Consider the following 24,970-nt stretch of genomic DNA (forward strand, 5'->3'; position numbering starts at 1 on the left):
TGAATTGAAAATTATTTAGTCAGTTTGAAGTATGAAGACTGAATGCTATTAGTATTCTATAGAGTTACTTCTGTACATATTTGCCATCTTGGCCTGTTTCTTATCAGTGTGGACAATCACACTTGGTGAAATCAAGATCAAAAGGATCCCACATTTACATTTATTATAAGGCTAGCTGGATCTTTTTTGGTTTAATGACTGCCAAGAGTGACTACTTTTAAAGAATATATCTCTTTAAATGACTGTGATATCTAATTCTTGGCCCCATTAATACTTATGCCAATTACATGATCAGGTAATGGATAGGAACTGTGCTCTGAGGTGTGTCAGGTCTCTGTGGGTACTCAGTAAAAATCCTCCCAGCAAGGTAGGGCTGGGAGCCGCACCTTTCACCTGTTTTGCAGTTGTGCAAGGTATATGACTGCACGTAGAAGCATGGTCATGGCCACATTTGCTACTTGCCACCTTGTTTCTTTTTTTAAAAAAAATGTTATTAGAGAGGGATATAGACAGAGATTTTCTATTTGCTGCTTCACTCCCCAAATGCCTGCAACAACTAGGGCTGGGCCAGGTCAAAGGCAAGAGCCAAGAACTCTATCCTGATCTCCCACAAGGGTGGCAGAGATTCAAGGGCTTAAGCCATCACCACTGTCTCCAAGGTGGTGTATTAGCAGGAAGCTGGAATTGGGAGCAGAGCCTAGACTGAAACTCAGGTGCTCCCAATATGGGAGGTGGGTGTCCTAACTGCTGCAACACCCACCCTCACGTCTGGTTTCTTAATGAGGCAGGTGAGACAAGGCAACTCGGGGACACATCACCTGTAATCCATAGTAAGAGGCTGACCTAAGAAGCAGAAAGGCCATTTATTTGTTGAACCTGTTGTCTCTTTTAGACACACATGTCACCCTTCAGCCCTTTCTTGCATCCAGAGTTTCTGGGAGAACTAGAGGGTGTTTTTTCTTTCTCTTTGTTTCCCCAGCTCCTATTACTATCAACCTACCAGAGTAGGCATAACAAGTTTTGATGAAATAAAAAAAGAGCCCTATGCTTTGAAAGCCATGTAAAGTGTGGTACTTTCTGACATAAGCAACTCATATTGGATGTTTAATTTTGTGCCTCCTATTTCTTTAGGACAATGTTATTCCTAATTTGGATCTATCCCAGGTATTAGAAGTCTCTTGAGAATAATGTCAGAGAGCCCAGTTTTCTTTGGAATATTTTAACCTATTTAGTTTTTCATGTGATTTTTTTTTTAACCTTTTCTTTTAAGGGATCCACACAGTTTAACTCCCAAGAGGTCAACATTACAGGCCCTGAAGCTAATCATGGGAACACATTGGAAATACTGAAGGAGGAAGAATCAGACACCCAGCATCTTCAAAATCAAGAAGAGATACCAAGATATCAGGTTGCCAGGTCAGACAGTAAAAGCAAGCAAAAAGTGAAGAAAAGAACTAGGACTCACTTATATAAATCTTCCCACAGCTTTGAGAAACAAACATTAAGATATTCAACTAGAAAAGAAAGACATGGAAAATTATTAATGGATGGATGCCATTATAATTTGTTTCCTGACCAGAATTCCTGGCAGGTTACAATGATTCAAGGTCAGTCTCTTGAGGAAGATGACCACCACAGCTCTACTAAATCCTATTCTTCTAGATTATTTGAGCGAGATGGTAGCAGGAAACAGAAGATCTATGAAACAGATGAATTTATTGACTACCTATTAAACTACTATCAAACACCAAAATATGCCCGTATCTACCTAGAACCAAGTCACATAGAAAGCACATGTCAATGGCAGAGGGATGTCCATACTAAGGGAAACGGATTTCAGATCAATTTGAGAAAACGTAGGCATCATTCAATCAATTTGAACCAAAAGCAAAACCTGGAAGGGCGAGAACAGGTTCAAGAAGATGATGACTGGTCGAAGATATGTACTCAAGAACCTGAGCATAAACCACAGAAGAGAGGAAAAGTGGAGTATGCCAAAGATTGTGCTAAAGGGTTAAAAACTGATTGCGACCATGCCGCCAGTGAAGCTGGTGATCAGCTGTCCCCAGTTGATGGAAAACGCAACCTGTCAGCAAAGATACCCGCCCACCAAGTCCAAGATTCCAAATCTGCAAGGCAGAGCCAAGTTTCCTCATCCTGCAGATCAATAGACTTAGAATTACAGCTGACTGACTTCTTGGAGGAAATCAGTAGTGATTCCGAATGCTTCAGTGAGACCCTTAGCATAAACCAAGAGGAAAGAGACAAATCTGTGGCCACATATCATAGTTCTCCAGAAGAAGGACCCCTTGACAGTGATGAAAGCAACGCGGGGGAACAAGCAGCTAGATCAAGTCAGCAGGCCTTCTCTTCAGAATGGAAACATGATGGCGAGCCAAAGCACTCTAAATACAAGCTGAAGACCCCAGACAAAAGGTCTATGTATGAACTTAGCTACGCATGGTTTGAGGGTGACAGTGATTTCATTAGAAACGAGAAGAACAACAGCCACAAAAAGAGAAAAACCAGTTCCCAAATACTTGTTTGATGAAGGCTCTTACCGTGAATCCAGTTCTAGTGATCCATCAGAGGACATCACAAGAAAGAGGAGGAAGTTCAGGGTAGTATATTTGCCCAGAAAGTGAATTATAGACCCTGCCATGTGCCAATAACATCATCAAAAAAGGCTAATATTTTCTATTTGGGAGATTTTTCCAAAAGAGAGACTCCTTGGAAATCAGAATATAATGAGAATGCAAGAAGGTCTAAAAGACAGATGACTTCTTAAGAATTCATGCTCAATTCTGATAATAATTATAATAGACATAATAAGCGGGAACTCATTACTGACTTATTAGTGACTGTGGAAGTTGTTTAGAGGGAAAAGCTACCCTAATTCTTTCTATTGCAAATATTTTAATGGCCACTTTAATTAGGAACACCCGGTTCACCAATAAACAGATTGTGAGAAGACGATGAAAAACAAAACATGGCTTACGTAGTTAGCAACTCTGGAGCAAGAGAATCACATTGAAAAGCATGAGGAGGGTCAAATGCAAAACTTTGTTTCTCTTGCCAAAGTTGAAGGTGTACATCAAAATGACTGCAGGTGTGTTGGCAAGCTTTGGAAAGACATCCAGATTTGGAAGCCTGGTAAAGCAATGTGCTTGCAAAACTTCCTCCAAAGACAGACATTTTAACAATTTAACTGCAAATTGAGTTTGGTGCCGTGAGAGAGATTAATATTGAGAGGGGCTTGATATAGCCTTCTAAGGCTCTTTAGCTGTCACAAATTCATCATTTAGTGTCATTTATCTTCAAAGATGATAGCAGAGAATAAATGAGGATCCTTTTACATATTCTTTTATTTGGTCAGAAACACCATGTGCAGCAACACATTTTCCTTTTATTTAGGATTAAGTGTAGATATGAGATGACAGCTAGAACATATAATAGACTTCTTCATGACATTAGAGTTTTGTGAGCACCCCCTGAAGGAAATTAATCTTGCTAGAATGTTCATAGTACTCAATGAGTTGTCCTTTTAGAGACTAAGTTTTGGAAGAATTTTAAATGGGGTTCAAGTTGTCTTTTGAGGTTTAAATAGATAAGGGGACCATTAGCAAGGGTGTTTTTTATTTTTTCTTTTCTTAAGAACTCCATGTCTTTCCATTTCCATGAAAACAACAGGATTGAAGTGATAACCAGTGGGATTTGTAAAAGGAAATAATGAAAGCTCCTGGGGCAGCAATAATGGCACTTGGGAAGAGAGGACGTGGCATTTCCATTTCAGGTTATGTAATCCTTTCACTCAGGGTTGGGTGACATCAGTTTGTAAAAAGTCACTGAATATCCCCAAACTGACTTTTATACAACAGTAACAAGTGCCTCCTCCAATCCTCAAATAATGCCATGGAGTTAGGAAGAGTCAAAGGAAAAGCCCATAGTTTTCTAGCTGCAGAAAAATTATATATGTGCAAGATTTGTAAACTCTTAACCTAAGCAATTTATCTTTATACCGAATTGTTTTGGACTTCTTAAATATTTTTAAATTGAGATATTTTATAGATTCTTAAAGACTTACATCTTAGTGCAATGCATGTTCTGTAGAAAGCTAGGCTGATTCATGCTGCCTTACATCTGATTTAGGACCTCAGGGGCAGTAGGTGCAGTAGGTGACCATCCCCCCCCCCCAAAGCTATCTGTACTTGACCTGGCTGTTGAAGACATCAATGAGATTAGAGACTGCAACTGCAAAAGGTGATTTTTAATCCACAGAAGCAGTAGAAGGCAATATTTTCAACATGACATGATTCATTTCCGTCTTCATATGCTATTTTGTAGACAAGTGCCAGCTGGTAGAGCCACATAAGATGCCAGTCAGTGTGGTTGCCCAGAATGTGGACACGAGGCACACTCATAACCAGCCTCTTGAACAACCTGGCATCTGAATGGGCTACAAAATCTCCTCATTTTCTAAAAAAGGATTCATTTATTTATTGGAAAGGCAGAGCAACAGAAAGAGGAGAGAGAGAGACAGAGAGAGACACAGAGACAGAGACAGAATCTTCCATCTGCTGATTCACTCCCCAAATGGCCATAGCAGCCAGAGCTGGGCCAGGCTGAAGTCAGCAGCCAGGAACTCCATCCTGGTCTCCCACATGGGCAGCAGTGGCCAGGCACTTGGGCCATCTGCTGCTGCTTTCCCAAGCACATTAGCGGGGAGCTGGATCAGGAGCAGAGCGGCTGGGACTGAAACCTGCATTTTGATATGGGATTGCCAGCATGGCAAGTGGTGGCTTAACCTGCTGCACCACAAAGCTGGCCCCCAAATCTCATTTACCTGGAGCCACAAGTTGTTTCATTGATCTCTCCTATTCACATTTTTATGAAGGTGCGTTAGTACATGCAGAAATTCAGCAATGATGGTAACAAAGCAGATTGTATTTCTTATGAAGCTAAGAACCAATGAATGAGTTTGTTGGCTCTCTCCTGTTCAGTTCCACTTTCAAGCTAATGACCCTGCCAGGTTTGGCTTGCCAAATCTGAAAAATTGCTTATGGGGCGAGTGCCTTTTCTCCTCTGAGGACTAGCAGTGACTACTAATATTCAAAGTACTGTTTTCCAGAAGAGCCTTTGGAACTATCAACAGCTTGTATTCTGTCAGACCAACTTTCTGGGAACTGGGTATTGTTCTCCTCCAACGAAAACCCACCTCCTTCCTTCTTTTTTCATGGTTTACACCACTGAAAAAAGAACGTTTTGGGTCTGTCATGGAAAGCAACTACGCTTGTTTTGAAAAATACTTTTTTTCCCTGTAATTTAATAACTTTTCTTTGCAGAGTTTTTAGGAATAGAAGCAATTTGCTGCTCAGTAAACAGATATAAAATAAATTGCAAAATACAGCATGTGCAATTTTTTGTATAATATTTAACTGGTGCTAAGTCATTTCTATATAATATTTCTGTCTTATTTGTTTGCTCATTCCTGTCTTGGGACCTAGAAGAGAGTAAGAATCCTGGTTTTATGTTTTCTTTCTGAACAACCCTGGACTTTTATAGCTGTCTTGTGGTAATGCATTCTAGATCTGAGTCAACCTCTTTTTCTGTGTAGGCCTTAAAGGAGGAAGAGAACAACTTATTCTGTACTTTTCAACTGAATGGCTTAGTAAGGAATGAAACTGACTTGAAAATAATGTAACCACCTTCTCTTAATATTAACATACTCTGTTGTGCTGTTATTTAAGTGGTGCAGAAGTGTTTGTTGAACCTTTTTTTCTGTGTCAAGTAAGGGCCTGAACTTTAAACTGCCTTTTTCAATAGGTATTTTCATGTTTTTCCTAGTATGGGCTGCTGATAGTGCTGTAAGAAATCTAAATATCTGCCAATGTATCTTTGGTTCCATTTGAATTTCTCAGGTAGAAAGCCATGTAACCTGCTAATTTTGAAAATAAGAGCCAAATATGTGTATTTTTGTTTGTTGCAAAAACTGTTTAAGATGTTAATTTTTAAATAAACGCTGATAATTTCACTCTGGGAGGAAAACGTCTACCTGTAGTATGCTGCTTTGCACTAATGTTGCTGATCTTTCTTTTCTCATTTGTATTGCTAGAAAAAATAACACCTACTTAATTTTCAGATATATTAAAAAATACTGTCATAGTGAATATTGAGTCTTTGTTCATTTACCATGTGTATCAGCTAGAACATTGCAGAGCCACAGACTTCTCTATGGAAATATAGCTTCCTAATTTTAATAGGTTACAGCTTCTCCTTTTATGATGCTAGTTGATGGGGCCTGAACCTGTCAGAGCTCATGGAACTGGAGATCAGAGTTTTATTTTCATATTACATAAACTTAATGTTTTGGTTTAAGGTTATCATCCCTTCAATATGCACTGTATCAGTGCTATTCAAGGGTAGCAAAACTGACTCTGGGATTTCATCTCACTCCTACAGCATTGTGTGGAAGTTAGGGGTCTCGGCAGTCAGTCTTTGACCATTCAAGAATTAACTGCATTTTCACACAAGACAGAAAACTGTCTCTAGTAAAATCTGGGCACTTTGGCGCTGAGCCAGTCCTTGTTGGGTTCAAAGAGCTCTGATAGCAAGGGATGTATGGATGCCTGTCCTGGATCTAGAATTTGCATAAACTTGGCCCTCTGAGGCAAGGTGAATATTACATTATACAGTGAAGTAGACACTGAAAACATGTAAAAAACACATAGGGCATGCTGCTTATGAAGATACTGGTAATGAGAACCAAACATCTGTGAAGCTAGTTGGATAATAGCAGGTGGGATGCCAACAGATGCTAACCTGACACCTCCTACACCGGACATGCAGCTGTGCTACTAAGCAAGCCCTCTTCTTGAATGGTGCTTTTTCTATAACATGGCTTTTTTACATGCTTACTGGGTTTGAGAATTGTTTCCATCAAAGTCCTGCCTTACAGTACTAACCCTTCACGCGTAATCAACACAATGTTGATTCAGCTCTGAATGGAAGGGATGAAGCTACTGGACTGAGGCATTAATGAAGCTCTGGATGTTTTCCTTTTGGCATAAGACAAGCCTATTTAGCTTTGTAAAAAGGAATGGCCCAATCTTTAGGTGTAAATGAGATCTCAGGCAGCAAAGGTGGCCTGACTTCTCTCCCCAACTCTCCTCACAAAGCATAAGGCACAACAGGTTGTCTGGAACAAGACAGGCACTTGAATATTTGTTGAATAAAACCTAGTGGGGAAAAAAAGCACATTTAAAAAAATACATGCAATATGGTTTGATAGCACAAAAAATAGAAAGCTGTCAGCTTTCTTTGGGTCAAGGGGTACATCTATTGTAAGAAAACACTGCCAGTTTCAACATTAAAATGACAAAACACTAATATCCATGGACTAGTAGGTTGTCCATGTTTATATTGCTGACTGCATATGCAACTCTGCTATCATTCTGACATGAAGTTAATTAGCTTTGCTCCCATAAGGATTCTTGGTAGTTTCCTTATCAGACAATATATTAGACAAAAACAAAATCCTTCCTTAGCACTTGGCAATGACAATGCCTTCAGTAATGTAACATTATCCTTTATTAGCTTTGCTATATACTTCAAGGTTCAGGTCTGCCTTTTCTAGTTTACAAAGCTCTGGGTAAAAGTTAGCATTTGATGAGCCAGAAAAAGCAATTCAATTCATCAATTTTTAACAGGACAAGGTGGTATTTGGTGTGAGCTCTGCTTGAGGTTTTGCCCCTTTATAGACTTGTTTTGAATTGAATACAAAAAAATCTGCACTCAAAAATGAAACTCTGGGGGCAGGTGTCATGGGGCAGTGGGTTAAGCCGCTGCCCACAACACAGGCATCTCATATGGGCACCAGTTTGTATCCCAGCTGCTCCAATTCCAATCCAGTTCTCTACTAATGTGCCTGGAAAGGCAGTGGATGATGGCCCAAGTGCTCGGGCTCCTGCCATCCAAAAATGTGAGACCCAGATGGATTTCCAGGCCTCTGGCTTCAGCCTGGCCTGGCCCAGCCTTGGCTGCTGTGGCCATCTGGAAACCAATGGATAGAAGTGCGTGCTCTTTCTCTCCCTCCTCCTCTGTCACTCTGCCTTTCAAATAATAAATAAATTTTTTTTTGAAAAAATGAAATTCTGGATTTTGAGCTAAAGTAAAATGATTGCATTTGGTTCCTTATAATAAGTTCTAAAAAAACTAAGCCACCATACTATATTGAGTAAAATCATTTTATTAACTGAACAAAGCACTTCATCTTGTTTTGATTTGAGGTAAAACCATTAAACACAGGTCACAAGAAAATACAATGACTATTTAACTACAATTACAGAAGTCTGAAACCTCACTAGTTGTTCATAGTACAATTTTACAAATTCATACAACTGTAGAGTCTACTTAAGCTAAGTTTAGTGTTAACCAAAGGCGGGATATCACAGGCCTAGACACACCTGACTACTACTTTCGCAGCGACTACACTTTTGGAACAACATAATGACTGTCACCTTATGAATACACTTTAAGGACCACTTGGCTAGTGACATGTACTGTTTCCTCATTTTTCAGAGGTGTGCATGGAGGCTCTTAGGACAAATACCTGCTCCCATTCAGTATGCCCTTCTTTCAGGTCAAATTGTGTTGAAAAACCAAATAATCATGGCTCCACCGTGAACACAAGGATTGGGACTATAGTCCCATAATCGTCTTCATATATTTAGGTTTTATAGGCAAGCCAGCTTAGGTTTTTTTTCCAAAGCTTTCTTTTAAATGTTCAGATCCTGTTGTAATCCGAACTGCAGATTACTGTGCTTGTGAGAGCGTCTGTGGGTCCACGTGAGGGCAGAGACCACAATGCAGTCCAAAGCACAGCATATATGTTTTTTTCCAACTGAGCCCAGCTGTGAGATTTCATTTTGTTATGGACAGCTCTTTTCAATCAATCCCAAAGCCTTTGGAACACTGCAGATTCGCTTTAGAGGTAGATAAAACAGAAATCATGCAGTTAAGTCAATTGAGAACAGAGGGATTTTCTATCTTTAGAGACATCATGACTAAACACTGATCCTTTGTTCTTAGTGCACATCAAACATTTTTCACCTGTTTGGGGAAGAACCCCAGCCTTAACCGTTCCTCACGAAAAACGGTCTTACAATTCAGCCTGTACTAACTACAGATAGAAGAGAAACACCATTAATGTTTGCATTGCAGCACTGCGGTTCACTTTCTGGATTTGTGACACATAAACATCCCATGCATTCTAAGACAGAAGTTAATTTCATCAGTGTCACTAGCGATGTTAATTAAAAAATTTACAGCAAGTTCCAAACTTTTCTAAATATCGAAATCACCATGTTTTAAAGACAGACTGTAATGTTACAAATGATTCTGCAAAATACAAAAATAGATATGCTTCCACCGAATGCCTTAATCATTTTTCCGCGCAGTCTCATCCTTTGGTTCGTCCTCATCTGAGTACACAGTGGGCTCCTCCCCTTCCTTCAGCAGTTTGCCCACGAGGTGATACTTGACTGGAGGTAGAGGAAGAAAACACAAACGGTCATTCTTCATGCTTTGGAAAAAAATCACTATCCTAACGCCTTTGAAAACATTCCGTACAGGCCTACAGACTCAGCAATGTGTGAAGTTTCTTGAAAGACCCAAAGGCAGTTTATAGCACAGTCCTTGCCAGCAGAAGTGACTGCTTTGTTCAGGAGGCAGAAGTGTAACAGGTAGTAATGTCTAGCAATGAACATGCACAGTAGTGTCAGAATGGACTGCTTGTGTTGTTGGGAGTGACTAGAAGAGCAAGGCCTCCTTATGAGTTACTGAGAAGCGTTGCAGAACACTTCGTGGAAGGAGGCTACACTTGGGAAAATATGTAGAAGCATTTGGGGAGGGAGATGTCCAGAAAATAAAAACACTATGCACAAAGGGACACAGATAAGGCTGCACCCATCTGGGGAGCAACAAAGAGAGCCAACAAAGAGGGCAGCAGCAGAGCTGGAAGAAGTAGGGGACAAAGTTGGTGAAGTGATGTGGGTAAATATTGTGAAATATTTGGAAAGCCAGCATGAGGAGTTTGGACTCATCCTATAGGTGCTAAAGGGCACGGAAGGTTTGTGGGGAAATAAATGACGTGGTAAAACAGTGTTCTAGCAACAATATTATCGCTGTGGAGTACAGGGCAGATTCCAGCCACAGAGACGAGCAGCAGGGTCACCAGGGGGCAAGTGTGCCGAGCCAGATGGGAAGGAATCGCAGCCAGGAGGAGGGTGCTGCTATGGGAATGGAAAAGAGGGATCCCATACACTTTGACCGGAGTTAAGGAAGTGCCAATGGGATATCCAAAATGGGGACTCTGCAGAGGGAGCCACCCTAGAGGGGCACATGACAGGCGATCAAAGCTGGAGGTTGATATTCCAAAAAGCACATTCCTGGAAACTTTGGAGAAAGAGTTTTTGAGAAAGAAGCCATGTTGTAGGGAGGAAGGAGGCAGACAGGAAATGAAGGAGTGGCTAGGGACAACAACTTCTTCCAAGTTTGACAGTGAAGAGCAAGAATCACAATCTAGTGGATACAAGGATAGCAGGAGACAGAATCTTACCTGGCATGAGTTAGAAACCTATGGGCAGCCACAGGAAGTGGTAAAGGAGTCGGGAGAGGACTGGGGATGTTGGAGAAAACAGAATAGTGTAAACCCCAATGTAAACGCTTGAGAGGGGATGGAGTCAGCCAACACCACATTAATGCAGCTAAATGAATGCAAGGTTAATCGTCTCAAAGGCAGAAGCTAAGATGTGCAAGTCTCCTCTTTATGAATATGGGTAGGAATTAGAGGAGTGGCCAACCTGTCTAACCAGGTAACCAGAGCTACTTTTGTATGAAATAATCATTGGGAACAACTGGAACTTCCCTATTTGAACATAGCATAAAGGTCCCTAGGGTGCTTCGGGAAGGTGCAAAGCAAATAAAAGCCGGGTGGTGCCTGGGAAACCTGCCTTAAGGGGAATCCACATGGGCGTTGGGTGTAGCTGAGGTGTCATAACAGTATTTAGAGCTAGCCTCAGTTTAAGGGAGAGACATAGCACACTTTTTCTCCCACGAACAAAGGCAAGTTCCAGAAAATAAGCTAAAAATTACAGTTCACTGATTTCATACAGAAGACGCTACCATTACAATGGCATCCACAGGATACAAAAAAAATGGGGACTATGTTAGGTAGCTGAATTACATTTTCAAAGTAAAAAGACTTGCCTCTACACATGCAAGCTAAACTTAGTGTGCTAGAGATCCAAACTCAAAAGTAGGGCTATATCTAGCTAATTATTCACCAAGAATGCTCTCTAAGGTCAGTATTAGTTTCAAAGAAAATGGTTGTATATAGCCAAAAGAGGATGTAATATTTAACTAGTTATAGAATAGTAAAAGCACATTTTAGATGAAAAATCTTCCTCAGAGAAATGATCATGGTTCTTATATGCTGTTCCATAAAAGCTGGGAAAGGTTATTGTTCCAATTCTTGGCAGTGAAACATTGCTAAAGTGATAAACATTTAGGTTGGAACTTAGCCCCTCTTTCCTCCTTCCCCTCAAAGACCTCAGCCATAACATGAGCCCAAAACAAGTGTCTGTTTTTTCTTTCTAAAAATGCAGACACCATTGTTGCTGGGCAGATTATAAGCATCATTTGTAGATGAGGCCCATAGTTAGGCTCAATTAGATTCAAAGAGAAGCTGTTTTGCAGAACACAAATCTCCTATTCTTCAACAGCTATGTGGGTTGCTTTTAAACGGCAGGCTCTACAGAGAGGGCTTATGAAAAAATCCCCCTTTCTATAGCCAAGAGGGTCACTGTCCCTTTCCCTATACATCCAACACCAAATCCTGGTGTGGAATCTCTGCAAACTTCTCAAAAAAATGTAAAAGTCCAAACCCAGAAGCCAGATTTCCAGAGAACTAACTGAAAATTGGTATACAATCATAGCAAGTGACTCAGCACTTCTGCAATTACTCCAAGCCATGAACTTGATCCATCCAAGATTCAGGAGCCTATCAAAATGCACCTAAGTTTCAGGTTGCTTAGAAATAGCTATTGTCCTGCCCCGATTCCCCATTACTGGTAGAAATTTGATCTGTGCACAATTTTAAAAATGCTTACAAGTGAACTGAGAGTCCCAGTCACTCAGGGTCTCCCGCTGGGCAGGAGTGAGGTCAGAGAGGTCATCATACTCATCCTTCAGGGCTTCCTTATCCAGGCAAAACGTGGCAAGGCCCCTGGAGGCGTCTCTTCCAGCGAAGACCCCGTATGGTCCCTCTTTCAAAAGAAAACACAACCGAAGACCAATTCTTTATTAGGTAGTACAGAAAACAGTTTCCTTACCTATCAACATAAAAGGCCCTCTTTTTGAATATCAAATTCCATTCTGAAACCATTAGTGATTATTGATACTTTGATAATTATGGAGGGAACACTGAGAGACCTGTTGTCATTCAACTTTTAAAGAACCAAATCAAAATGCCACATATTTTCATCAGTCTCCTGTGATTTCCAAATAGCTAATTAAAAAGTCATAAATGGTTATCTCCCGAGGTGGTAGTGGGGTAGTGGTAGTGATAGAGAATAACCCGAGCTAATACTGAGTTCATGGGTTAGTATTTAACCTCAGGACATTGAACCTGACGCCTTGCTCTGTTCTGGGCACTTGGGCTACATCAGTGAGAGTTATGGTTTCTTGAGATAGCAACCACTAATGTATAAATGAAAACATGTCCTTATAAATGTTTTCTGAAATGTTTTAACTAGTCGAAGGTATCTTAAAGAGATCTGCGGCTGTGAAACCGATTGAACATTAACTCATGACATCTGCAGAAATCAGTTCACGTGTTATCAGAATCAGTGGTTCAAAAAAATCTATCTGCATGTTACATAACCTTCACTGTCAATAAATCAGAGCTGGAACAGGAGAGATCAGTTTCATCTTATCATTTTGGACCGGCTTGAAGAGAAGACTGTGAAAAAACTAAAATGTTCATGGAAAAAAAAACTTAACCAATACCTTAAAATCACTCTGTAAAATTCAGAATGTTATTATAAAATGACATTTCGCCAAACCTGAAGGTACTTAAAAGTGGATGTTTGGACTTATTTAAATATTGCCTAAGTAAATGAAAAGAATCCAGTGCACTTTAAACAGCATGTTGTTTCCCAAAAGGTAGATTGAATAGCAACCACAACATTTATAAAGTTGATAGGTAACCACTAGGCCAAGTATCAGTGAATCAGGTTTCAATACAGCCTGGCCATCTGAAACTTCAGTCTTCCATGATTTTTTTTTCTTTTTGCAAATCAGATGAATTTTATGATCAACTTTTAGATGCAATTAAAAACCCAAAGAAAAATGGTTGCTTTTATTCATAATTAATTACATGCCACCATTTCACTAAAGAAGGTTAAAAAAAAGCTTTACGGATCTTTTGGAAATGTACCTGTGTGGTAGAAATGGTAGCAGCAATTGTAGCACCAATGGTTGGTAATGGGCACAATGCACTGGCTTGAGCCTCACCAATTCAGAAAGTATGGTCACTGGATTGGTAGAGCGGAAGCGAACCTCACAGCACTGAGTGAAGATGTAGGGAAAGCATTCAAAGTCTTTGGAGAATACGTATTATTCACTAGAATGTAAACACTTTGCTTACTGCTATACTCCCAGGGCTTACAAGAGTGCCTTACAGAGAGCAAAAAGCACTAGAAGGGACAACTTTTAGGGATTTTTTATACCATTAAGTAGCATTTCCACCATAATGCTGCCATATATTCATGAACTGGCTCAATGACAATGCAGGGTAGAGAATTAAAGATCTCACAACAGGGCCATTCCTGTAATTTCTCAAAGGGAAAACAAAGGCCCAGAGAGAACAATGCTTTGCACCAGATCACACAGCTGGCCAGTGACCTGGTCACGACTACAATGCATGTCGCCAGACTCCCAGTTTTAGGTTCCCTGCACAGGCCCACATTCCCCTCAATGACTCTGCAAAATATAATCGTATGATGATGCTCCACGCACATGTTTGCACATGTTTATGTTTATTGATAGGCCCTATTTTAAGTGGTGAGTAATGTGGTTTTCAAATTATCTTGATAGTTACAGGCCTACAGAAAGTAGGCAAGTTAAAAGAACTAAGTGAGATTAAGGGCCTTAACACATTTGATTTTGATTAGTTGGGGTGTAAAAGAAGTTGTGGGTATGACCCATTTACTTCTCCCTCCCAGACCACACCCCTAGATCTCCCTATGTTTAGAGGAATGCCCATTTCCTTTCCAAGTATTCTAGAAAACAAGACTTTCCAAAGCTGGCTGTTTCTCAGATTCACTGGGGGGGTGGGGTGTGTGTGTGTGTGTGCCAAAATGCAGATTCCTGGATCTCCCTTAGGGACTCATCTGTGGTTGGTGGGGGGGGGGGGGGGGAGCGGGGAATCTATTTTTTTTTCCTCAGATGCATCAGGTGATTCTGTTGGGCAGACAGGTTTGGGAAAACCTTGTTTCTAAGGAATCTTATTTTTCCCCAAATCCTCCCATCCAGCAGCCTTCACAGCATACCCCTTTTGTTTCTCAGGATCCTCCCATATCACTCTCCCTCCATTTTTAATTTTTGGGGACTTCTAGTCCTTTCTCTCTTGCTGTAGACTAAATACCGTGTTACCTTCCCGGTTTGCCACGTTACCATTGTCCACCGCACCCAGCCCCCTTCTCAAGCCTCCCGTGTTCACCACACAGGCTTTCCTCGGTCTGCCACACACAGCACGCGCGCACACACATACCAAACCCATGCCCGACTCATACCTCACACATGCCACATTCCAAACGCGCGCGCACACTCCTCCCCCCACCACACATAGCACACAGACACGCGCACACCGCGCGTGCACACACACACACACACACATCACTCCTCACTACGCACAATGCTTCTACCTGCTGCTAATCCCGTCTCTGCTTTCTCCCACACCCTTACATTCCTCCGTGGCTACTCCGGGCGTCATTGGCTTTCGGGACTACTCCAAGTCTGGATCTCTCTCCTGGCCGCTTTCTAGACGATCTCATTTCCTTTCTCGGACCTGACACCAACCCGTCCTTCCAAGATCCCCCAAACCTGCTGCCCTCGAAACCATCCCCTACCCCAGGCCCTTGCGCTCTGATGTGCCCCCCTCCCTCCAAGCGTCGCGGTTCCACCCTCCAGGTTAGGCGCCACAGCCGTTTTCTTCCATCCCTATCGCTAGCAGCATCGGCCCGGATCTGCGTCCCTTCACTGGCCCGCAGCCCCTCGAGAGCGCCTCTGGTCCCCTGCCCGCGTGAGGAGCCGCCCCGCCACCACCGCCCGGCTCTCAGCCCGCCCGCCCTCCTTGGCTCGCCGCCATTACTTTCCCCCTCGGGGGTGCCCCGCTCCCTCCTCGCTTCTCCCGAGCCCAGCCCTTTGCCGGGGCCCTCTTCTTTTGTCTCCGCGCCGCCCCCGCCGGCCGCCGTACCGGGTCCATAGAACTTGCGGCCCTTGGTCACGTCGAACACCTTGCCGTTGATGGCCATGAGTATGCGCGGGTCCTGGACGCCGTCGAAACGCCGCAGCTCGGCAGGGGTGAAGTCGCGCCGTTTGAGGCGGGGCAGCGGGGGCGGCTCTTCGTCGTCGCTGTCGCTGCTGGCCCCGGGCTGGTCCCCGCGCACGATCTTATAGAGCAGGAAGATGCAGAGGCCAAGCAGCAGCAGGTTGAGCGGCGACGTGAAAATCTCGTGCAGCAGCCCGCCGCCCTCCAGCTCGCTCAGGTCGGCGCCCGTCGCTACCACATCCTCGGCAGCCATGATCTCTGGAGCAAAGGTTGGGCCCGGTTAGGCAGGGCTCCGGAACTCGCTGACTTCCCTCCCTCTCTGCGAGCTAGTGGCGCGCGGGGTTCAGTGGCGGATGAGGACTAGAACCAGGAAAGGGGGCGGAGCCAGTCGGGGCGGAGCCTCCCCGACCCGCCTCCCTGCCCTGTTCAGTCTGGCCCAGCTCGGCTCACCCCCGCCCCTCCCCAAACACACTCAGCCTCTGGGTCTTGATTCCCTTCCCCCAGCCTGCTCCTTCCTCGGTGCCTGTGGATCGGAGCTCCCTCCAACTCAGTTCTGCCCACCGAGCTCCCCCCGCCGGCGTCACGCCGTCCTTACGCCGTGGTCTAACTCATCGCGACACAGCGCGCCGCCTTCCTTGGCCCCCAGCGTTGCTCCTGGCAGACCGACAAGCTGGGAGAGCCTTGACGTTGCGCGGGGGGGGGCGGGGGGGGGCGGGGGGCTCTGTCTGAGGACCCCTCCTCTACCCGGTGCGCGCTACACAAAGCTCCCTTTTCTCTTGCTTCAGGCGGCTCCTCTTCCTCCGGTTTCGCAGTCCCTCAATTTTCCTCCGGCCATCCCCCAAGAGAAAGAAACTATCCAAAGAAACAGGAAACTCATTCCTTGAACTCCTTTTTCCACCATGGGCACTCCATTCACTTTCCAGGGAGCTCTGACACCCACGGGATTAAGTCAGTGCACAGGCCTGTCTTGACAACTCTCCCAATATCTGGGCAAATGGCTCGGATCACTGGATTTACTTTGCGTTTGTTCTCAGAAAATAAACTCTTTTGCAATCACTGATTTGCTTAGTCACTAAGGCAGCCAACAACGTTCTCTTGTTGCGCTTTTGTCGCCGCTCCCCCCCACCCCGAGTAATATCCCAAATTTCTTTGGCAGCACTCTTAGATTCAAAGTCTGTCTAGCTACCCTGGCCATCTCAATACCCTGAGCTGAAATCCAGACGAAGGCGGCAGCTTGGAAGGATCCTGAGTTTCTAGGCCCCTTCCTTTCCTCGGTAGCTCATTCAGGGCTTTACTGCTCAAACTGCACTGGAGGGGGCCTCAATGTCACTGCCCTTCAGAGTCCTAATCTAGCTGCCCCCCCCCCGCCCCTTTTTGTGGCCGGGGGAGGGGAGCGGAAGAAAGGATAGGGAGAGGGGAGAAAAAGAATTAAAATCAAGCCACGCACACATCTGCAGCCCAGAGCAGTACTTTTCCGTCAAGGGTTCTGTTCACGTGCACGTAGTTTACTCCCCCTCCCAACATGCAAGAGATTTGACTAGAGAATTAGCTTCCTACCGCAGAATTCTAAAAATTTCTGGCAAAAACTGCTTGCATCCCCGCCCTCCCCACCCCACCCCCATCTCCTCAAATGATTTTAAAGTGTAATGAGCCAAACAATCTTTGTATCAGGCCCACACAGATTTTTTTTTCCAGAGCTAAATTTAGATAAGCTGAAATGGCCTCTGTAGATGTTTTGTCAAACCTCTTCAATCTAATCATGGGGAAACAGGCTGAAAACTGTAGTTGGAGTCTAATGAGCCTTTTTTTTTTTGACAGGCAGAGTTAGTGAGAGAGAGAGACAGAGAGAAAGGTCTTCCTTTCTGTTGGTTCACCCCCCAAATGGCTGCTACAGCCAGCGTGCTGTGCCGATCCGAAGCCAGGAGCCAGGTGCTTCCTCCTGGTCTCCCATGCAGGTGCAGGGCCCAAGTACTTGGGCCATCCTCCACTGCCCTCCCGGGCCACAGCAGAGAGCTGGACTGGAAGAGGAGCAACCGGGACAGAACCGGCGCCCCAACCGGGACTGGAATCTGGGGTGCCGGCGCTGCAGGCGGAGGATTAGCCTATTGAGCTGCGGCGCCGGCTAATGAACCTTTTTTTTTTTTTAAGTATGATCAAGACATTTTTAAAAACTGATTATGAAAAATATTTTCATTTGCAACTAATAAGACAAAGGGTTAATATCCTTTAAGAGATCATTCAAATTGATAAGAAAATCTGCAAGATTCTACTTGGTAAATGAACTAAAAGTGTATAAAAGACGGGATACCAATGGTGAATAAGCATATGAAAAATGTTTGATCTCACTAGTACTAAAGAGGAAAACATTAGGACACCAGTGTGGTAATGTTCTCATATACTGTTGGGAGGACTAGAAACTGGCATAACCTCTTGTTATTCATACAAATCTCTTCTATCTGTTCATCCCACATCTAAAAAATCTACTTGTTTTAGAGGAATCTTTTCTTATGACAATTTTAATTTTATTTATTTGAAAGACAGAGAGAGGGAGAGAGAAATTTCTACCATCCACTGGTTCACTTCCCAAATGCCCACAACAATCATGGCTGGGCCAGGCTGAAACTGGGGGCCCAGAACACAATTCAGGTCTCCCACATACGTGACAGGAACCCAAGTGCCTGAGGCCTCACCTGCTGCCTTTAAGGGTGGGCATTAGCAGGAAGCTGGAATCAGGAGCAGAGATGGGACTGGAACCCAGGCGCTCCACTATGGGATGCAGGAGTCCCAGTCAGTGTGTTACCCACTGTCCCAACACTAGCTCCAGGAATCTACTTCTTGACTCACTAATTCCACTTCTAGGAATTTATCATAAGGAAAGACCTAGAAATGCGAACAAAGATTTCATTACTAAGATGCTCATCAGAAGACCGTTTTTAATATAAGAAAACTGGAAACAACCTAAATGTCCAACTTCAAATAAAATGGCTAATTCATCAACTGGAATTGTATAAAATGGTTATACAAATATTATCATAACACGGGAAAATGCTTATGTTTTAATCTGAACAGAGAAAAACAGGATACAAAACTTTATACAGTATGAATTCAACTATGGCCAAAAAAAATGCATGAAAGGAAACATGCTAAAATGTTAACCTTTGTGATTGTTAGTTTCTTCCTTACACTTTTCTACAATTTCCACAATGGACAAAAGGCATTTTTAGCCTCAGGAAAAAAGATAGAGTATTATTTCTTTTTTGAAAATAGTAGAATGATAATACATGTTCATTACAGCAAATTCACACAATATATAAATGCATAAAGTGAGAAAATGAAATTAATTTCTCCCTTTACTAGCACCCCAAACAATTTTTTAGAGATTTCTTTTATTTGAAAAGCAGAGATGCAGAGAGAGGGAGATATATAGAGAGAGGTCTTCCATTCACTGGTTCACTCCCCCAAATGGCTGCAAAGGCCAGGGCTGGGTCTGTCTCAAGCCAGGAGCCTGGAACTCCATCCGGGTCTCCCATGTGGGAGCAGGGGCTTAAGCATAGGGCCATCTTCTGCCACTTTTCCCAGGCCATTAGCAGAGAACTGCATCAGAAGTGGAATAGCCAGGACTTGAACCAATGTCCATATGGGATGCTGGCACTGCAGGGAGCAGCCCAATGTCCTACACCACAACACTGGCCCCAAACAATCATTTTTTAAAAAGATTTATTTAGTGAGCCACCGCTGTGGCATAGTGGGTGAGGCCGCTGCCTGCAGTGCTGACATCCCATATGTCTGACAGTTCCAGTCCCGGCTGCTCCACTTCCAGTCTGGCTCTCTGTTGTGGCCTGGGAGGGCAGTGGAGGATGGCCCAGGTCCTTGGGCCCTTGCATACACATGGGAGACCTGGAGGAGGCTCTGGGCTCCTGGCTTCGGATCAGCACAGCTCCAGCCATTGCAGCTATCTGGGGAGTGGACCAGCGGATGGAAGACCTCTCTCTCTCTTTCTGCCTCTGATTCTCCATGGCTCTGCCTTTCAAATTTAAAAAAAAAGATTTATTTATTTAATTTGAAAGGTGGAGTGACAGAGAGAGAGGAAGAGACACAGAGGATATATGTGTGTGTATGTGTTTGTATCTTTCATTTGCTGGGTCACTCCCCAAATGTCCATTACACCTGGGGTTCATCCAGGCCAAAGCCAGAATCCAGGAGCTTCATCCAGGTCTCTCATGTGAGTGCAGGGGCCCAAGCACTTGAACCATCCTCTGCTGCTTTACCAGGCCATTAGCAGGGAGCTGGGTTGGAAGAGGAGCAGCCGGGACTCAAACCAGCACTTATATAGGCTTAAACAGCAACCGCACAATGCTGGCTCCCCCAGTTTTTAAATTGGGCCCATAATTAGCAATTTGCTTTATATTCTTTCAGGCATAGGCAGCACACACACATTTTGTTTTACAAAACTTGCACAAACAATGAAAGATTTATCAGGTTTTTTTTTTTAAAGATTATTTATTTGAAAGGTAGAGTTACAGAGAGGCAGAAGCCGGGTGGGGGGGGTTGGGGGGGGAGGCGGTCTTCCATCTGCTGATTCGCTCCTCAAATGGCTGCAACAGCCAGAGCTGGGCTGATCTGAAGACTGGAGCCAGGGGCTTCTTCCGGGTCTCCCACGTGGGTGCAGGGACCTAAGGACTTGAGCCAACTTCCACTGTTTTCCCAGGACATAACAGAGAGCTGGATCGGAAGTGGAACATCTGGGACATGAACCGGTGCCCATATGGGATGCCGGCACTGGAGGCAGAGGCTTAGCCCAGTACACCACAGCACCCGCCCCAGTGTTGTTGTTGTTGTTGTTTTCTAATAAAGAGAGACACATAATAAAAAATACAATAAAGTGAAAACAAGCCATCAGCTCCCTACCCAGATAACCCATGCTGGAATTTAAAAAAACATATTTGTAATTTTAAAAAAGTTGTATTTGCATTTGTTTAAGTTTAGAGATTGTACACTATGGAATGATATGTAAGATAAAGCTTCTCTTCTTACTCTTTTCCTATGATTTGTTTATTTGAAAGGCGGGGGCGGGGGGAGAGAGAGAGAGAATCTGTTTTCCATTTACTGGTTCACTCCCCGGATGCTGGAAATACCAGGTCTGGACCAAGATGAAGCCAAGAGCCAAGAGTTTCATCTGCGTGTACCATATGGGTGGCAGGGATGCAAGTACTTGGGCCACCTACTGAGTCCCAAGGTGCAGGTTAGCAGGAGTCTGGCTCCAAAGTGGAGGAGTGATTTGATCCTAGGCACTGATATGGAATGCGGGCGTTCCAAGCGGCAGCATATTCCACTGGGCCCCCAACACTTGGTCCTATCCTCACAATTCTCTTTCTTCCAAGATAACCACTATTAAAAATGGGGGAATTGTTTTATGGAAGGCTGAGGGGGAACTCATGAGTCTTATCTATGACAATCTAGTGTTCTAGCTGCTACAGCTCTGTGTAGCCTTAGACAAGTAGTGGCTTAAAGGAAGTCCTGCTTTACATGGGTGGTAGAAAGCTTGTACAAATGGGGCCAGCGCTATACGCAGTAGGCTAAGGCTCTGCCTGCAGCACTGTCATCCCATATGGGTGCTGGTTCGTATTCCTGCTACTCCTCTTCCAGTCCAGCTCTCTGCTAATGGCCTGGGAAAGCAATAGAAGATGGCACAAGTGCTTGGGCCCCTGTACCCACGTGGGAGACCCAGAAGAAGCTCTTGGCTCCAGGCCGTTGCGGCCATTTGGGAAGTGAACCTGTGGATGGAAGACTTTTCTCTCTGTCTCTCCTTCCGTCTGTCTGTAACTCTGCCTCGCAAATAAATAATCTTAAAAAAAAAAAAGTTCGGGGGCCAGTGCTGTATCGCAGTGGGTTAATGCCCTGGCCTGAAGCGCCGGCATCCCATATGGGTGCCAGTTCTAGTCCTGGCTGCTCCTCTTCCAATCCATCTATCTGCTATGCCCTGGGAAATCAGTGGAAGACAGCCCAAGTCCTTGTGCACCTGCACCCGCATGGGAGACCTGGAAGAAGCTCCTGGCTCCTGGCTTTGGATAGGCACGGCTCCGGCCGTTGCGGCCAATTGAAGGGTGAACCATCGGATGGATGACCTCTCTCTCTCTGCCTCTCCTCTATCTGTGTAACTCTGACTTTCAAATAAATAAATAAATCTTTAAAAAAAAGTTTGTACAACTGAAAACCTCAAGAAGTGATACAGTTTGAAAATACAGATGCTTTCAAACCAGCTTTGATGTTAAACAACATGAGCTATTAGGTAATACTGGGATGTTGAGATGATTGAAGAAAAGTTCCCATCACTCTCATGTCAGAATCAATGCTGGGTGGGAAGGGCACATTCAAGGTGCCAGTTCTCAAGTTACTTGGAAATAAGTAAGAGTTCTCCCTCCTCAGAATTCAACAGCTCTATTATATGTGCTTTTTGGCTTCAGCTGAATTCTTAAGGCCTATATCCCTCACCTGAGGACTACTTCTTTCCCAAGATATGTGTCAAGTCTTTTAAAAGTTGTTTCCAAACTTCCTTCATCCTTTATATTATTTTCAAAGGTTTTCAAGAGCTTTTAAAGAAATAAGACAATCGGCTGATTAGCTTGAAAATGTGCAGGAAATAGCTACAAGAGTGAAATTTTAAGATTCATTTTGTTCACTGTTGTATTTCAAGTCCCTAGACCATGTGTAGTACATAGCAGACACTCAGCAAATATTTGGTTGAACTAAATTATATTGTTTTAGTGAGTACAGGCTTTATTTTTTAATATTTATTTATTTATTTGAAAGGCAGGGTTACAGAGAGAGAGAGAGAGAGGTCTTCCATCCTCTGGTCCACTACCCAGATGGCTGCAATGGACGCAGCTGCGCAAATCTGAAGCCAGGAGCCAGGAGCCTCCCCTCCCGGTTTCCCTTCGCGGGTGCAGGAGCCCAAAGACTTGGGCCATCTTCTATTGCCTTCCCAGGCCATAGCAGGGAGCTGGATCGGAAGTAGAGCAGCCAGGACCTGAACCAGTGTCCTTATGAGATGCCAGCACTGTAGGCGTCAGCTTTATCTGCTACACCACAGTGCCTGCCCCGTGAGTACAGGCTTCCTGGAAAGCCCGTTGGCAATATGCATAAAAGCCTCAGATTATTCCTAGTCTATGAGCAAGAAGTTTCACTTCCAGGATTTTTTTTTCCCTAGGGAAAAAATGTTCCGAGATGCAAACAGAGATTTGTGCAGAAAGATTACAAAGCACGACATATGATAGCAGAAAAGCCAGAAACCACGGGAATATCTAAAGACACCTATTCATCTCACTCAGAGTGGAAGAAGTCCTTGCAGCACCCTCCAAAGCCCTATAGGATCTGCTTTTCCCCACTCACCTGATCTTTAAATGTCCAGGAGTGTGCTTACCTCCTCCTCCCCTGGTCACTCTGCCCGGACTACTGTGGCCTCTTGCTGGCCCTTGAACAACGGGCACATTTCCAGTTCAAGGCCTCCGTACTTGCGAGAATTCTCTTCCCCAGATATCCTTTGATAGCATTTCCTCACCACTTTCAAATCTCCAAACACCCCTCCCCCATGCCCCATCCTCTTTCTCTGCTTTCTTCCCTGTTGTATTTACTGTTTCCCAACATACAATATCATTTCTCACTTTTTCTCTCCTCCATTTTGAATATAAGCTACACAGGCCAGAGATCTTTCATCTATTTTCTTCACTGTTGTAACCCCTGTTCTTTTTTTTTTTTTTTAAGATTTATTTATTTCTTTGAAAGTCAGAGTTACATAGAGAGAGAAGGAGAGGCAGAGAGAGAAAGAGGTCTTCCATCCGCTGGTTCACTCCCCAGTTGGCAGCAACGGCCGGGGCTGTGCCTATCCAAAGCCAGGAGCCAGGAGCCAGGAGCCAGGAGCTTCTTCCGGGTCTCCCACATGGGTGCAGTGGCCCAAGGACTTGGACCATCTTCTACTGCTTTCCCAGGCCATAGCAGAGACTGGATCAGAAGTGGAGCAGCCAGGACTCAAACTGGCACCCATATGGGATGCCAGCACTGCAGGCGGTGGCTTTACCTGCTACACCACAGCGACGGCCACAACAACCCCTGTTCTTAGAATAGTGCCTGGCCTATGTTAAGTGCTCAATAAATATTTGTAGAATTGAATTAATTTGAATATGGAAACCTGTTATGTTAAAGACACATGCATAGAAAAATATATGAAAGAAACACACTGAAGAGGTAATAATAGTAATTTCTGTACTGTGAGATGATGGGTAAATGTTTGCCTTCTTTACACAGTGAGCATAAATCACCCTCAATATTATAAAAAGCAATAAATAAAATTTTAAGGGCTAGAAAACAAAATCCCACATTCACTAGCTATGTCATAGGTGACAGTGTATGGACCCACAGTTTCAACTTCAGAGGCTAAAGTAGATTCGCTTAGTGCTGAGATTTTTAAAGAGCCTGCCTGTCTCTATCCACTCAACTAGCCTCTGCTGAGCTGCAGCTGTGGAGCTGGGGGGTGCAAAGTCTGCCCTTCAAGGAAAGAGCTCCACATCTAGCAAGCGGAGACAGTCAAAAGGTTACTGCTGCTGCAGTCATGACTACGCATGCTAGGGGGAGGTGGACATAGCATGGTGGGTGGTGAGGCTGGTCTACCAAGGTTTCTTGCAGGAAATGACATTTGAACTGAGTGCTGAACATTTTCATCAGGTGGCCAATAAGGATGGACATGGATTTTCTAGGAAACCAGATCTCCTCAAATCATAGCGAGGATTAAAATGATTTGGACAGGAGAAGGGTATTTATTAAAATGTCAACTCCTACAGCCTACCCCAAAGGGTCTGAGCTAAAGTAAAACCTGAAATTCGTCATTGTTATTAACAGCTACCATTGTCTGAGCACTTAGCACATGCTGTACAATGTTAATCCCTTTTGTGGATTAACTCACGCATTCTTCATAACCCACTGCATGGCACTTGGCTCCATTGCACAGCTGAGGGAACTTAACATACAGAGAACTTAAGGAACTTGTCCACTGTCATGGAGCTATTAAGTAGAAATGTCCGGACTTGAATACGGCCACTCCGGCTGCATCCCAGTTGGTTGTTCACTATCGAGCTATTTGACTTCCATTTCAACAAGTGAGCAAGCACCGCAAGTGATTCCAAGTCAGGTAGGAAATACTGAGGTGGAAGGAGCAAACTGAGCAAAGGCACGGAGGTGTCAGCACGTCCTGTTCCAGGAAACCCCTTTAATGACTCGAATAGTCAGTACAATCAAGTCCATAGCCTTTAGCATGGTTGACTCAACTGTGGTGTGCCACCCAGATTTCACCTCATGCCTCCTGTGCCC

At 43.9% G+C, this 24,970-nt stretch overlaps 2 protein-coding genes across 3 annotated transcripts in view; one reads left to right on the plus strand and one right to left on the minus strand.

The window, feature by feature from the left end:
- Positions 1-9,130, plus strand: part of LOC100353812 (A-kinase anchor protein 17B) — a 39,666-nt gene extending 30,536 nt beyond the window's left edge. For both annotated transcript variants that reach the window (XM_051827340.2, XM_070067100.1), the window contains exon 6: positions 1,271-9,130. In XM_051827340.2, the coding sequence (XP_051683300.1) occupies positions 1,271-2,548 (1,278 nt within the window). In that variant the 3' untranslated portion in view covers positions 2,549-9,130. The remainder of the gene's footprint in view (positions 1-1,270) is intronic.
- On the minus strand, positions 8,230-16,266 carry PGRMC1 (progesterone receptor membrane component 1). Its single transcript, XM_002720260.5, has 3 exons — positions 15,536-16,266; positions 12,168-12,323; positions 8,230-9,539 (listed from the first exon to the last, which is right to left on the minus strand). The coding sequence occupies exons 1-3, from the start codon at positions 15,861-15,863 to the stop codon at positions 9,436-9,438; spliced, it is 588 nt and encodes a 195-aa protein (XP_002720306.1). The 5' UTR covers positions 15,864-16,266; the 3' UTR covers positions 8,230-9,435.
- Between the last annotated feature and the right edge of the window lie 8,704 nt (positions 16,267-24,970).

Source organism: Oryctolagus cuniculus, chromosome X (assembly GCF_964237555.1).
Source record: "Oryctolagus cuniculus chromosome X, mOryCun1.1, whole genome shotgun sequence".
NCBI lineage: Eukaryota > Metazoa > Chordata > Mammalia > Lagomorpha > Leporidae > Oryctolagus > Oryctolagus cuniculus.

Excerpts from the sequence above, each read along its gene's own strand:
- PGRMC1 (XM_002720260.5), bottom strand. The coding sequence starts at position 15,863 with ATGGCTGCCGAGGATGTGGTAGCGACGGGCGCCGACCTGAGCGAGCTG. Across the intron at positions 12,324-15,535 it reads CCGCAAGTTCTATGGACCCG|AGGGACCATACGGGGTCTTC; the intron begins GTACGGCGGCCG and ends TTCTTTTGAAAG. Across the intron at positions 9,540-12,167 it reads CTGGGACTCTCAGTTCACTT|TCAAGTATCACCTCGTGGGC; the intron begins GTAAGCATTTTT and ends CTCTACCTCCAG.